Consider the following 15,244-nt stretch of genomic DNA (forward strand, 5'->3'; position numbering starts at 1 on the left):
TGACTGTACCTTCCGGTATTTTTTTCTTGCTAGAAATCCTCTTGTAAAAGCTTGAATTGTTACAGCAGCCACATGGATGAGCTGGCAAAGTTTACGGACCAGGTAACCTCGGCAATATTTCTGAATAATTATAGCTGCCCATGTTTGCTTCAGAGCTCTTGCAGTTATGGCTTGCCTTCAAAAGACAAAGATCACTTAGATCACATTTGATTTCTCATGCTCATTCCCTCAGCCAGACAAATCACACAAAAATAGTTTGGTTGGCAGTGAATATCATGTAGAACTATTTCCTTTTAGTGAAACACACAGATTTTAGTCTTACTTCCATGACAACAGTTGCAATGCAACTAGTTTATACTAACAAAAGCAAAGTTGTATCAACCAAGTATAAGATGGAGGTGCAATTGGGACCAAAACAATGAAGGGTCCCCTAAAGGAGGTGGGTGTATTTACTTAGTATCTTGTTCCATTTAGGTTGCTCCTGGAAGGAAAAGTTACCACTTTTCCATACTACATATGGCCAGATCTCAACTCAAGTGCCATGGTCAATCCCAGCTCGTAACTGCTGGGTGCTAATTAAACCCTGAACTGGGGGAGAAGATTCCAAGAGCAATTTGAAAGTCTTGTATATGTTTGTTTTTTTCTGGATTTCATGTGAGCTGATAGCTACAATGGCTGGGGTGTCCTCCTTACAGGCCACATGCACAGAAAACAGAACATGCAGCTTACTAGAGCTCAGTAAACTCACATAGCACTGGCTTACTTCAGGGTGATAGTTTCTAGAAGCAGAAGATACTGACAACAGGCATCCACCACCTAAAACACAGCTTTTTCTTCAATGAAAATGGAGTAGGGGGAGCAGCCCACAAACTTTCATGTCTTTTTTCACAAGCAATTTTCTGATGGTGTCTTTCTGAAAATTTCAAAGGCTAGATACAGCCATCTCCCTCCTCCATCTGCTTTTTGAATGACTTGTACTATTTCTTGGCTGCACAATGCCTCCTAATAATTTGCACAAACTAATTTGTAGATCCTTGCAAGCTGATTTTCCTTTCTGCTTCCTGATTTCTTCTCTGGCTCTAAAGCTAAGCAGTAACCCTAAGCCAACTACTGGGTCACATATCACTAGTTAAAGACTAAGCTCCTCACAGGTAGACAGACCTCTCAGGAACCTGGCAGACATTTGAAATCTGCTAAATTGCCTTTCTTCTCATCAGCCAAACAACCTGAACTTTTTCAAGTACATCATTACAATAAAGAGGATAAAAATACAATCCGGATTATTCTTACGCAAAAATTACACTTCCAAATTAGTGCTGGGTATGAGTTTGACCTTCTAGATCCCTTCAGGCATGCCCTGAAAACAAGCTAATTTATCAGCCAAAAATACCGTACAGTCCGCTGCCCACGGAAATACTGCTGTATTGTAACAGCTGCTTGTTTTATGCGAAGAAATTTCTTCTGCTGCAGCCAGCCTCGAACGCTCTTTTGGATCACGATGCATGCATGTCTCAGTTTATCTGATCGTAGCTTTTCTAAGTAAGCAACCTGTCCTGCTCTGAAGAAAATTTTTGTTCTCCCAAACTGATACTGGTTAGGATCCTGAAAAAGAAAACGATATATTAATTTTTTATTCTGTTATTGTAGACCAAACACTCTATTCCTTTTATAAATCGTCACTTTAACCAACCTATTCTGAAATGACGCGATCTTGCCAAATACGAATATCCTCTCTGTCTTCATTACATACAAGAGTATATGACAGAGGAGAAAGCCAGAAAGCAGGAAATAAACAGATTAAAAGGATCAAATTAAAAGGAGGGTCTGGACTTATCATTAAGGTCTTGTAAGCAATGTCTTCATCCCTTTCAGAGGAATTCGGTTCCTTGGACTTAAAGCTACCTTTGGGTGCACATCTAGCCTTGAATCTGTGAGCTCTCAGAGCAAAAGCTCAAGGAAGAAGCAGCTTTTATGCTCAGGCTCTCACTCTTGGACTCTGCTGGAGCTAGGCTGCAAGTACACCAGTGTTTGGTTTTGTACATCCCTGAGTTAGAACTCAGTTCTGACATACTGACTTGAATCACTGGCTTGACTTGGACCTGTGTCATCAATACAGACTTGTCTAAAAAACAGGAATTATGCAATTGTGCCTTGTCAGTGAAGTGATGGCCTCTGCTTATTCTTGGTGTTCCCCAAAACCTACAAATTATTGAACTGCAGACACCTCTGAGATGGAAGGTAGCGAATAAATGCTAATATATAGCTCTGTGTTGTAGAGACATGACAGAGGAATGGAAAAAAATATATACATATTCAAGGACGCTCAAAACACAAAAAGCAATCAGGTATTTCTAAAACTACAAGCAAGAGGACCCAGGGTTTTCAGTTCTATATTGGTGGGGAAAATAAAAAACACATTACAGTAAACCGAACAGTAAACACAACTTGCTTAACCTGTTTACAAAGGCCCTGTCAAATACTCTGTTGGGAAAGTGTTTTGGTTTCAACACACAACATGCAAAATAGCACTTTTTTAGAACAGTTCTTCAGTATGCTGTGTAACACCGTTGTGTGCATAAAGTTCTAGTACTGGTAAATGCAAATCATTTACTACTTACTAACTTGCAGATACAGGTAGAGTATCTGTCATTTAAAAAATGAAGATATTAAGCACAGAGAGATGAAATCATCTGCCTATGGTCACATCATGACTCATGAGGTCATAGACTTGCAAGCCTATGTTCTACACACTAAATCAAGAAAGATAGTAATAACGTAAGTGTGTTATTCCCGTTTAAGTTCCTGTACTACGCTTGGGAAAAGAGACCTTTAATTAACAGCAGATGCTACAATGCATAATGGAACAGTGCACACATACTAACCTGGATTAGCCGCTGCAAAACAATCTTGCAAATCTGCTTCTTATCATTTAAAGACAGTTCTTGCTGTGTCATAAGAATGCTGTAACGGCTGAAAAACTCAATGTAAGTCCACCTGGAAAATAAAAAGGTAGCAAAATGCAATTTGTTTTTTTAAAAAAAGGTAGTGTGGGTTTTTGGTTATTTTTTTGACTTATGGAGACCAACTGCTATACCTACCTGGATGGATAGCTCTGTGCACTAATTCGAATAGTTTCTAAAACACCACATGCTCGCAGTTGCTGAGCCACCCTTTTTGAGTCAAACCTAAAAAAGCAAAAAGTTATGTTTTACATTTTTGCTGAGCTTGACATAATAATGAAAACAATTCTACTAGCTGGAATTCTATTTCTGCTCATAGGACACAGGGCTCCCCTTTTTTTTTTATATATAGTGACGTACTCCTTATCCCATACAAAAAAAAAAAAAAAAAGTATCTGGCTTTTCTTTTTGTTCCTCAAGAAGCTCCTATCAGCAAAAGGCAATTGTGCTTAGGATAAAACAAAACAAAACAAAACAAAAAAACAACACAGAAATAAATTCTCTCAGCAATCTATTGGGAAGTAACTCTCTCTAGGTATTCTTTATCACACCAAGAAATTTTACTTAAGAATACCTTGGTTTAAAATTTCTAACAAAAGGCATGGAAAGGCCCTTTCCAGTTCTGGACCAGAGTTGCTAGGCCCACAAAGCACTAAGCTAGTGCTGATCCAGTACTAGCAAAGAGATGCCTGTGGCTCACAGAAGACTGTGTTGTACTTTCATAAACTTACAGTATGTTTTTGTGGTCTAATTCACACATAGTTTTACATTATCAAAGCTGTTTTCCTCCTCACTGCTAATACACAGAACAATCAGGTCTCGGCACAGGGATAGTGAAAGTTGTTATGTTTTGCATGGAGAGATTTTGTCTGGCTCCAAGAAAATGAGCTAATACTAATAAAAATTCACTTAGAAACACAGCAATGTTTGCCTCTTTCTCAGTTATGACAAAGGCGTATATTTCATTTGTCAGTACGTTACCTTTCAATTGAAAGCTGTATACCCGAAACTAAAGAGCTTCCACAAAACAAACCAATAGCTGCATCAAGGCCAACTCCTACTTACTCCCACTAACTCCTACTTAGTTGGTGGTTATCAGCTAGACACAGGAATTATGCAAACACAACTATCGAGCATGCATGACTGTATTATAAGAGTAAAATGAAACAAACTTTTGTTTGGCTTTTCTGACTTCTAATGTTATAAATATTTCTGTGGACATAAGTGAAGATCATAAAAAAACGGCAGTGGCTTTTATTCCCTAAATATGAAGGGATACTAGTCCATACTACACAGAAATAACAAGTATAGAAAATATCTATCAGTTTAAAAGGTAAGACAACCTTTTCCCCTAAATGTTATGACAAATGCACAAACATTAATATCTAACTTGAAGATCTTCATCATAATAAGGAATTTATAAGATATTAACAATTATTACTGAATTACTACTATTTTTGTAAGATTTTTTTTTATTTCAGTTATCTTGAAAATAAAAAACATTCTGTATGGAAAGTTGTTCAACAGCAACAATGGAGCTAATGTGAAACAAAAAAACTGTGTTAATTTTTACGATAATACAACAGCTCAACACCACTAACATACTTACTCAAAAGGCTGCTTTTCATCATTTGGCTTTATGCATCGTACATAATGAGGGGTGGTTGCATTAAGTGTCTCCATAAGCAAAGACAAAGAACTCCGAAACTAGAAAATATCAGGCATAACAGTTTCACCAGTAAAACATCTACAGCTAAGTAAAAAGTCAAATCTTATGGCTTTTAATTCTTTGTTAGGTTTTGTCTGAACACAGATTTTCTTAGGGTTTAGATATTAAAAACAAGAAACTTAACAGTCATATTGTTCCTAACACTCTCCTATATATAAATTAAGCTTACCTACTTATACCCAGACCTGGAGTACTGCATTGTTACTGGTTCTTGCTGAAAACCAGATACTCCCTTGTGAACAGTACAATACAACAGCATTTTCTCAGACTACCCAATACACTTTCCTGAAACTACGAGCATCACAGAACTGTATGTTTACCCAGTACCTTACTGCCAACAGTCATCCGGAGTTGCTTGTTAGGTGGCTTGAGAACAGGTCTTGCAGATTTGATGTTTATAGTTGAACTGAAAGGTGAAATGGACACTGGATTTTCTTGAAAAAAGTTTGCGCACAGACGAAACTAAAAGTGTGGTGAAAGAATCACAGGTAAATACTGTGGAACTGCAATAACATTTAAGTAAAATTATGTTATAGTCAATGTAGAATGCAAAAGCCATCCATCTTAATGCTTAGGCCAGTTATTGCAAGACATTGAACTTGATCTTTAAGCCGCAAATAAACAACAATTTAAGAAATATTTGCAACAATCCTAAATCTATTATGAAGCATTTAGGCACTTCAAAGACAAAACTCAACAACTGTGAAGTAGGTCTGCAAGTGCAATATGAGCATATGAGCAATATGCAGTATTTCAATATGAGCAAACATGGAAATAAATACAGATTTAAACATAAACCACTTAAATTCTGCTTCTCATGATATTTAATTTAAATTAAGAACATGTTTTTTGTCAGATAAACTTAGCTTCTTAGCAATCCTACAGCCTGAAAGGGAATGGGCCTTCAAGAAGATGGGAAATGACAAGCCCATATAAGACATTTGATATTTTCCCTGCCCTGGAATTCCTTTAAACTCTTCTGAAAAATAAACAAAGGCAGCTGTTAATGATAAGCCACCTATCAAAGCTACATATAAAGACTGTAGGGACAAAAAAAAAAGGATTCCAGAATGCTTCCAAAATGGAAGATTGAATATCATATTTAAATCTTGTATGTGATTTTGATGTTAAAAACACACACTTGAAGAATATTAATTAAAATTAGTATATGAACTGATTTATTCAACCTAAGAATAGGTATGGTTTGTTTTTTTGTTTTTTTTTTTAAATATATATAACTTTTTATTAGAAAAAAGTTTTACAATCAGATCTGAATTAATTCCAATGAAATTAGGTACTCAGAAAATTAATCATAATTGATTGTTCACAAACCTTGCTCTCTTTCAAGATTTCCATCAATACTTCATATACTGTATCCCTGTTTTTTTCCAGAAATCCTTCACATTTATATTCTACCTGTGCAAAGGGATTAAATCATTAACTTCAACCACAAACAAACAGTAAGCAAAACAGTTTTTATTCTCTAAACTGTGTTGGCCAACAGTCCTTTATTAGTCCTGAATGCTTTCAGCAGCTACACTATGGCAAGCATATGCACATACAGACTGCAAGTTTAGAAGCAGGACAAACTGTCAGGATGCACTATCAACTGCAATTTCCTTCTGCCTTCATTAGGAACTACTTTCCTTCCCTTTTAACCATTATTTTCTATGAAAAAATATCTCTATCTTCAAACCAAAATACCAAAAAAGGACTACTGAATTTGAAATGTAAATAACTGTGACTAAGACTTGTTAAAGACTGCAATCTTAACTATTTTATTTATATATTGCACTCATTTTCTCCTTTTATATCTTTGTGATTTATTTTTATACTCTCAAAATTATGATTTTAAGCTCTTATGTTTAAATGATGCTACAGGTAGTATTAGCAACAACTAAATTGTAAAACATACTGAAGAAGGATTATACAGAAGTTTCAAAAAAGTGTGGTTAATATTTCCTCCATGAGATTGTTTCTTTTCTGATAGAGATACTTCTAGAGATAGGGTGAAATAAAACTGGCTTGTTTACAGCCTACCTTATCAGCAAAGTGTTGAATGATGAAAGATGTGTTTGACATCCTCGGCTTTTCAAAGAGTGTGTTTTTGTTGACAAAATTATTATATAGCTTTTGAAGCCAGTTTTCATCTGTTCCATGAGGCAACTGTAAAAATGAGAAGGGAGATTTCCTTAACAAAACTCTTGTGGACTCCACTGTTTTTTTAGAACAGCAAAACTGCTTACTATCAGTACATGCTACCTAAATAATGTATCCTCAGTCAGTTAGGAGGCCTAATAGCAAAAAGGTTTTGTCTTCTCAGAATTGCCAGTGGAAAAAATAGTAAGACTGAAGATGTAGGTGTAGTGCATTCAACATGAATAGAAAGGAGCAGAAAGGAAAGCGATATATATATATATATATTTGTATCAAAATAATTGACTTGGGGAATAATTGAACTCTATAAATGTTGATTGAAAGAGGACCATGGAGACTGTGTATAACAAATTCCTGCTCAGAGCAAGACTACCACCACCACTACAACAGACTTTCAGATGAACCCAGATCCTGAAAGTATCCAAGGAAGGGGATCCCACTGCATCTCTGCTTAACCTGTTCTAGCACTACACTGACCACACAGTGAAGAAATCTAGTTGCTGAGTTAGCTTCTTGGCAAGAATTTAGCTCTTGGTTCTTAATTTTATAAAACAGAAACAAACAAGAATAAGTGGCTTACAATTAAAATAACCAAATAGAGAGAAAGTATTGTTTATTTCATAATGAAAATGCTTTTTCTACTTGAAAGTGAGAAAATAAAGATTTATGCACAAGCTCAAATTGTAAAAATCTTTGTATTTTTATACAAGCTCATAAATACAAGAATTTTCAAATTACCAAGCACTCTTCATCCAAAAGTTCTAAAATACCCATTTTAGCTTCAATAAGGTCAATAACAGGCTGGTTGTCATAAAAGTCTATTAAAGTCCATGGGATATCTTCCTTCATATATTCTTCTTGTTCAAGTTTAAAGACATGCTAGATATATGAAAATTATGAAAACATATGGTTATAATTAAGGCAATATATGTATGGACGTGTGTGATTGCATACAGAACATGAAAATATTTATGTTTTGTAGTACAGTATTTGTCTGTCTTGTCAGAAGTATTCGTGTATATATACAAGTTTATATATGTGTATATATACATATAGAACTACACACAAAGAAAGAACTGTTAAATGAAATGAACATACCAGGTTAAATTGCAGCTGTAGTTTTTCATTAGCATAATTGATGCAAAATTGTTCAAAACTGTTCACATCAAACGTTTCAAAGCTGAAACATGTCAAATAAAAAAAAAATGATGCAATTTTATTGAAGAAAAAAAATCCCTTCACATTTAAATAGAAATCATAATATTCTTGTAAGACTTTGGACCTAATCTAATAATTCTAAACAAAAATAAATAGCCATAATAGTAACGATGCTTCTAAGACATTTCAAAATTTCCCTACAGGTTAATGTTACCAGACATGACAGAGCTAGAAAATCCAGATTTAAATCTAAAGGTGTCATATTGAAAGTTAAATTTAACATCACTCACAAATGCATAAAAAATATTTATAGTTGCAGAACACTCCTGCTACTCGGGATGCAAAAGAAATTGCATGACTAAGACTTTTTAGTATAACAAAACCTTCCAGATTCATTAGCAACACAAACTAACAAGTGCCTTTTATCAACCTCACAGAAAAGGCACTAAGTTAATCAATAGCAGAGCATTGATCTTACTGAAACTTAATTAATTCATTTTTTTTCTAGAGACATTCTTACCCATAAATGTCCAAAACACCAATAAAAGTATGTTGTTTGCCAGTGAATTGCAAGGCTTGGTTAATTCTTTCCACAATGAAGTCAAATAAATGAGAATATATCTTCTTTGCCAAAGCATCCCTTGCATTAACAGCTTGAGCTTTTGTCATTGGTTTTATTACAGTCTCTGAGGTAGTGATAATCTTTCGGTGGCACAACCACTGTATCATTTTGTCAAAGTTTAAATCCAGGAGTTCACAGAATATATTGAGATGACTGTCTTCTGGCTTTAAAGATAAATAAATATTATTAGATTGCACTTAATAAATATTATTAGATTATATTTAATATCTTTAATGTTGTCTAGACAGTGAAATCCTAGCATAACTGGCATCAGCCTGGGAGTTTTATTTTCTGTTCACTTAGTCTGGCAAAATCTTAAGAGCTAAAACAAGTAATGGTGGACAGAGCTACTGACATAGGAAAGAAAACAGACTGGGTGAGATACATTGGATAAAGACGTTGAAAGAAAAAGTGACTTTAATCTATGTTCAGATGTCCTTGATTTTTGACTTGTACTGGGACAAGTCTTTTTGACTTGTTGCTGGGACACATTCTGAGCAGCTTTGACAATGCTGTTCCCTTTATTCTGCAAACAGTCCCAAATTGCTTTTCTAACAGCTTTTGGGCAGAAACAGGATTCAGATAAAACATTCACTTTGTATACATACGAAGCCAGATAAATCTCGCAAGTTTAGTATATACCAGATTTAATGCTGCTCTTGAGGCCCAAAATTTAGAAAAAAAATTGCTAAATGTCTTTTGGCAGAGAAAATAATAATAAAAAATGCTGTTTTCTCAGTGAGCTACTTCCTTACACTGATGGATGATCTTTCATCTCCAACAGCAGTTATTTCCACATTGCCTAAGTGTAGGATCGCTGCCAGTGTTTTAAAAATATCCATTTGAAAATCTTCCTTCAGACCTAAAAAAACCACAATTCTTGATTATTTTAAAAATTCAAAAACAGAATTAATTAAAATAGTACAACGTTGCATTACTTGCTTTGTTGTGTAGCCAATAATTTTATAGCATCTCTGCAGACTACTGTGAAAGCCCTTGGTTCTGCCTACTTTCTGCCTGTCTGATTCAATGAGAGATTAGACAAATCCCTGTATTCCCACAACTGCCAGCTAGAGTCTCCTTTGGCTTTCACACAAGCCACATTAGGGATAAGGAAGCTTCTAATTCCACTTCCTTCACAACACAATAGCCTAAGATCTAAGCAGACTCCAACCCTTAGTGATTTTGAGAATTTATAATGAACACTATTGGCTAATAGCCATTTGTTCTTGCCTAGCATTTTAAAATAGACCGATGGTGCAGAAGACATGCTATGAAGGAAACAATTTTGATAATTACTACTAACTTTTTGGACATTTAAGAAACAATCCCCCTTTGCCCATTTCAGAGAAAAACAAATTTTAAATGCATGTAGTAGATATTTCCAATAAATTACCCAGTAAGGCAAATGTCTTCTGAGTCTCCACCATATTTGCTCTGTCATCAACTCCTTCAATAACTGTATTACCACCCATTCTCGTGTAGTTAAATTTTTCTGCACTTCCTAGAGACAAGAAGCAAAACTTGTAATGATGGAAAATTCAGGACTGGGAATAGCCAATTATTAAACTTGTAACACTGTAAAATTTAAGATTCTATCACATGCAGTGAGCTGAAGATGCCCTTTTTCCAATGGAAATCCATATGCCTAACTCAATTTAGTTGGCACAAATCAGTATTCCTAATGCCTAGCAATCTTAATAGGTGATCTAACTAAAAAACAAGAACAAAGGTAAGTAAACATATAACTAAGACCTGGTTCTTCCAGGTGGCATTAAAGCTGCTCTGTGGATAAATGAATCAAGAATCCAAACTGTCATTATGGTATCTGCCACTACATAATTAGAATAATATTTTCAAAGACACTTGATCATGTAGTACTCAAATTACAACCAATTTGCTCAAGTTCAAACAGGATTACTAGCTAAGCGACTTAAAAGTGCAAGTCCTGTAATAAGTCTGTGAGATTTATGCTATAAAGCACTTAACATCATAGCTTTTGAAAATTCATTCTTCAAAATACTGCATTGCAAAGGTGAAGAGTAGGTTATTTTCTTGAGACCTACCCAATTTAAGATGCTGAAATTCAGGTTGCATAGCAGATGCACACAACTGATAAAATATATGGTAATTTCTCTCATTCTCTGACTGTAAATGAAAGCAAAGAATACTGTTACAGAACGAAAACCAACATAAAACAGAAAAACATTTGATATTCAGCTCCTGTAAAGTGGTACTGATACTTGAAGACTAAATTCCACTGCAACAGCATTTAGCAAAGGAATTGTCCATCATTAAAAAGTCACACTTTTGACTTCAGCAAGAGCTTTGAAAGTGATAAATACAGTATGCTTCATTTCCATCAATGATATGCTGAGGGTTTTTTTTTTTCCCCCCAAGGCTCTTACTCTAATGATTTCTTCAACCTGAACAACCATCTACTAATAACAACTGTCAAATACTGGAAAGAGCAACAGTGTAGGAGTGCCAACTGAAACACTGAACTGTGGTAACTCAGAAAACTCTCTTTATATACCATCTTTCAGACAGAGTAATTATAGAACTATTTTCTCATAGTACTTAAAAAGTTACAATACTACTAAAACACTACTAAAACTTTGTAAAAAAATAAAGCTTTGTAAAACTAAATACTTTCTTATTATAATGATCATATCTGGCACTGTAATGGGTCACATGCAATAATCCCTGGCATTGTAAGTTTTCAGCCAGTTTTTTTTACCCTACGTATTCACACTGTGTGACACAATTCACAGATTTCTCAAATACTTCTTGCACTTATATTAGGGAATCATTCCTCAAATATGTTCTCCACTTAATATAAGGAAGAACCTGGAAAAAATCAGTCCTGTGTTCTAAATGAGATTAGCTCCTCTGAAGAAAGGAAATCGAATGCTTATTAGATGTACTATTGAAGAATTTCACTTAACTATTTTCTGTTTTCCTATTTTCTATATGAAACCAGCATAGTTAAAGGATAACATATTAATGGCTACACTCGCTTTGACTGTTTTTATTTCACATACCTGAAAGACAACTCTAGATTTCTCAAGCAGATATGTTCTCATGTTGGCTCCAATTATTCGGTAGCTCTGGTCAAAACTGATTTCAGTGTATTTTCCAAATCGACTGCTATTGTCATTCCGTGTGGTTTTTGCATTGCCAACAGCCTACAAAAATGATAAACTTTCAGAATTTGTTTTACTAGCATCTTTCATAAGAATAAATTTCTCAAAATGTGACTCAACTTCAAATTCCTAAACTCTTATTTGCTCAAGAATCAAATTCAAAATTCAGCATTCAACTGTGTTGAATGAGAAGCAGGGAAATTATGTTCTCTCACCATACAGAACCTTAACCATTTTCTACTCTGATTAATAAAAGCAAACAACTTGTTCACTATTTTTCTCCTATCATCTCATTAACAGGATGTGGTCAGATAAAACTTTTGCAAACTGGTACCTCCAGAGGGCTGTTGGCAGGTGATGCAGAACCTTGGTGTTCCTGAAGCTGACCACCTTTTTCCATCAGGAACATTCAGAGGCTAAATTTCTAATTTAGATGTCTAAGTCAGTCAGCTAAAATGTCCCCTAATGATTTCAAACAAAGACATTCAGCTGCACTTGGAATTCTTTCCTTGACAGACTTGACAGATATTCCCTGAAATTTACCTCGGTTATTGGATTGGATGCCAATACTTTATCCTCCACATGTGCATTGCTGGTAGACTTACTCACAGTGGCAAAGTATCTCATAGTGTATCTTGCAGACACAGTCTTTCCAGCTCCTGATTCTCCACTTACTATAATAGACTGATTCTTGTTATTTCTAAAACCAAGTAATTAGACAGTTTAAATCAGATGTGTCTAAAATGTATGCATATATATATGTAAATAGATATAAGAATTATACATATGAAAGAAATGTATGAAAACACAACCGTGGTGAACGCGTATCAGTTCCACCTTTCATCCATTCTCTTTCAATCCACTTTGGTTGTAACATGACATCTCTAGACTGATGTCATTGTTACTCATGCAGCTAAAACAACGTTTTATCAAAAATAAAAATAGTTATGAGTTATATAAATTCCTCAGCTGGTTAAGTATTTACTTCTTCTCTAGTTACCCATACAAAAGTATTCATAATAGCCAAAGGTAAGTACGGTTAATTCAAATTCCAATCAACACTGACTGCCACAAGACTTTAAGTCGTAATTATGGACATTAAACAACATACTGAACCTTGCCATTTGCTTGTATGCTTCTTCTGCCACAGCAAATATATGAGGATCCATGTCCCCCATGTTTTGTCCACTATATGCATGGATAATGGCATCTCCATATATTGGCAACTGCTTATAGGGGTTTATTGCAACCAAAATTATTCCTATAACCAAGCATATAAAACAGAGGTTAGTGCAATGAAAACTGGCAATGACAGTTAAACTGAATCAAGGTAGCAACGTTTTCTAAACTAGGTAAAATAACATGATCAACAGACACGTGAATACGCATACAAAAACTCCAGTGAATTACAAGACACTCAAGGGACACATCACCCACATCATCCTGCAAACTAATCCAAGATTACTTTTTTATTTTAAAGTTTTTTGTTTTTTTTTTTAAAAAACAAAACTTGCATTTGACTTTGCTTACCACTATAGGTGTAGATAAGCTTAGACTCCACAAAACGAACTTTAAGATTGTGTAGAACAGCTGGTTCATGGAGATAACTAAGTGCAGTGAGATCATTTTCACCAACAAGTATGTCGGGATTTCGTAGAGGTGGCAAAGCAGCTGGATCAACAGGGTAATTAATTTCCTGACAACAAAAATGACTTGAAATATCACAAAATAAACACATTATGTCTGTATAAACTATCTTTACACAAAGTTACAGGGTTGATGGAGCACTGTCTCATTTTGTGTTTAATCAATTCCATACATCTCACCGAACTTAAGGGACTAGAGCTCATGAAAATAAGAAGGTGATCTTTTTTCATTAAAAGAAAGGTACATTATTTAATTATTTTATTTACAGAATAGGAATGAAAAAATATGGAAATACTATTTTCAAAATATTACTTCAGTAAAGAACACTGATAACAAAATTAATAAATCTCAGATAAAGCAGTAATTTTAGTGGGGAAAAAAAATGCAACTGCTACCTCTATGGAAGATATACATGTCTTGCTCTTCTGCTTTACTTCAATGAGCTTCACTGCTCATTTCAAAAGCGATCTTTCTACATCAACATAAATCTCATAACCTAATGTGATGCACACGGTAGAAATGCATACATTTTGAGCTGTTACAGCTATTTACTGTACAGATTTCAAAATTCTGGTAACTGCAGAGTTATCATAATTCTGCAGTGATCATAAAGGAAAATACAGAAAATTCATTTAGACTTAGTGACGATGAGTCCTGTGTTTCTACATAAACGTATCTCAGCAAACCCCACGGTAATTAAGGCTTTTCTCCTTACAGTTCCATCTTCTAATTGCACTTGGAGAAAACGGTCTCCAGCTTTGTAGTTTTTTGTGATTTCTGCAGACTGCCAAACTTCTTCATTATCAGGGATCCACACCCTGTTGTACTACAACAGAAAAACAAGGTAACAGTTAGCTATTATCATAAAACAAGACTATAAAAAAGATAGTTTTCAAAAAAATCAAGTGCAACCTAAATGCTAAAGTGTATGCCAGGACTCTCTGGGATTACTCTTAGCTCTGACACTTTCATTGGGATGTATTTTTGTGCTTTAGTGATTTCTTGAGGGGAAAAAAAAAAAAAAAGAGAGAGAGAGACAACAGACAATTTCAAATATACTTGTTCTACTCCTGTTTAGCATGAAGTCTGCAGAACAGCACTCAGAGTAGTAACTGAACAATGGCCAGGCTGTTGCCAGGCTCTTCAAACACTCTATAAAGAATAAAGAATAAAACACGCTTACAGCACAGCCTTGACTCTTAGGAGAATTCAAATGAGCAACAAGTACCAGAGAAAGTATCTCATTTAGTAGAACTTAGAAAATCACTTCCTTGAATTCAAATACAGGATACTGAATTTAGAAATCATTTTGCCATAGGTACAAATATATACACAAGAAAGAGACTACACAGTTACTTTTCTTCTAACAGGACCAAAATGTAACTTCCCAATAACATCCTCCCCCATTCTGGGGTGAACTTCAAACACTACTGGCAGGTTGTTTTCTTTACAAGCAATCTGCTGCCTTAGCAGCAATCATTCCCAGCAAGACCCTTTAGCTCTGTCTCAGGAAGAAAACACCATTCTTGGAAGCACTTACTTCCAGTGGAAGCAGATAAATTTTAATTTCCTTATAGGTATTTGGAGAATGGAAACAAGAGAATTACTTCTAGCCTTCTGAAGCATGGTTATGTAAGTGTAAATTATGTTGTACAAGCCATCCAGTTTTCCTATCTTGAAGTTAAAATGCTAAAATATTAGCAATGTCTTTCAGTTCTCTGCCCAAGAACATATAGGAAACAGCATTCCTTAGGACATAACAGCTGGAAGCCTTTGTAAGTCAGGAATTTCTTCACTGACGTGCAGTTGTCCTTCTCTTCCTGCC

General features: G+C 35.0%; 1 protein-coding gene across 1 annotated transcript in view; it reads right to left on the reverse strand.

Annotated features, from left to right (window-relative positions):
• MYO5C (myosin VC) overlaps window positions 1-15,244 on the reverse strand; it is a 33,913-nt gene that overhangs the window by 16,545 nt on the left and 2,124 nt on the right. Inside the window, exons 2-20 of the mRNA XM_032194540.1 lie at window positions 14,135-14,245; window positions 13,303-13,468; window positions 12,889-13,033; window positions 12,316-12,472; window positions 11,671-11,814; window positions 10,693-10,774; window positions 10,023-10,130; window positions 9,382-9,488; window positions 8,525-8,790; window positions 7,945-8,026; window positions 7,585-7,725; window positions 6,730-6,855; window positions 6,022-6,105; window positions 5,017-5,151; window positions 4,570-4,667; window positions 3,099-3,185; window positions 2,883-2,994; window positions 1,391-1,602; window positions 10-175 (exon numbers count right to left, since the gene is read on the reverse strand). Coding sequence (XP_032050431.1) covers window positions 10-175; window positions 1,391-1,602; window positions 2,883-2,994; window positions 3,099-3,185; window positions 4,570-4,667; window positions 5,017-5,151; window positions 6,022-6,105; window positions 6,730-6,855; window positions 7,585-7,725; window positions 7,945-8,026; window positions 8,525-8,790; window positions 9,382-9,488; window positions 10,023-10,130; window positions 10,693-10,774; window positions 11,671-11,814; window positions 12,316-12,472; window positions 12,889-13,033; window positions 13,303-13,468; window positions 14,135-14,245 — 2,529 coding nt within the window. The remainder of the gene's footprint in view (window positions 1-9; window positions 176-1,390; window positions 1,603-2,882; window positions 2,995-3,098; window positions 3,186-4,569; window positions 4,668-5,016; window positions 5,152-6,021; window positions 6,106-6,729; window positions 6,856-7,584; window positions 7,726-7,944; window positions 8,027-8,524; window positions 8,791-9,381; window positions 9,489-10,022; window positions 10,131-10,692; window positions 10,775-11,670; window positions 11,815-12,315; window positions 12,473-12,888; window positions 13,034-13,302; window positions 13,469-14,134; window positions 14,246-15,244) is intronic.

This window comes from Aythya fuligula, chromosome 11 (assembly GCF_009819795.1).
Source record: "Aythya fuligula isolate bAytFul2 chromosome 11, bAytFul2.pri, whole genome shotgun sequence".
NCBI classification, from domain to species: domain Eukaryota; kingdom Metazoa; phylum Chordata; class Aves; order Anseriformes; family Anatidae; genus Aythya; species Aythya fuligula.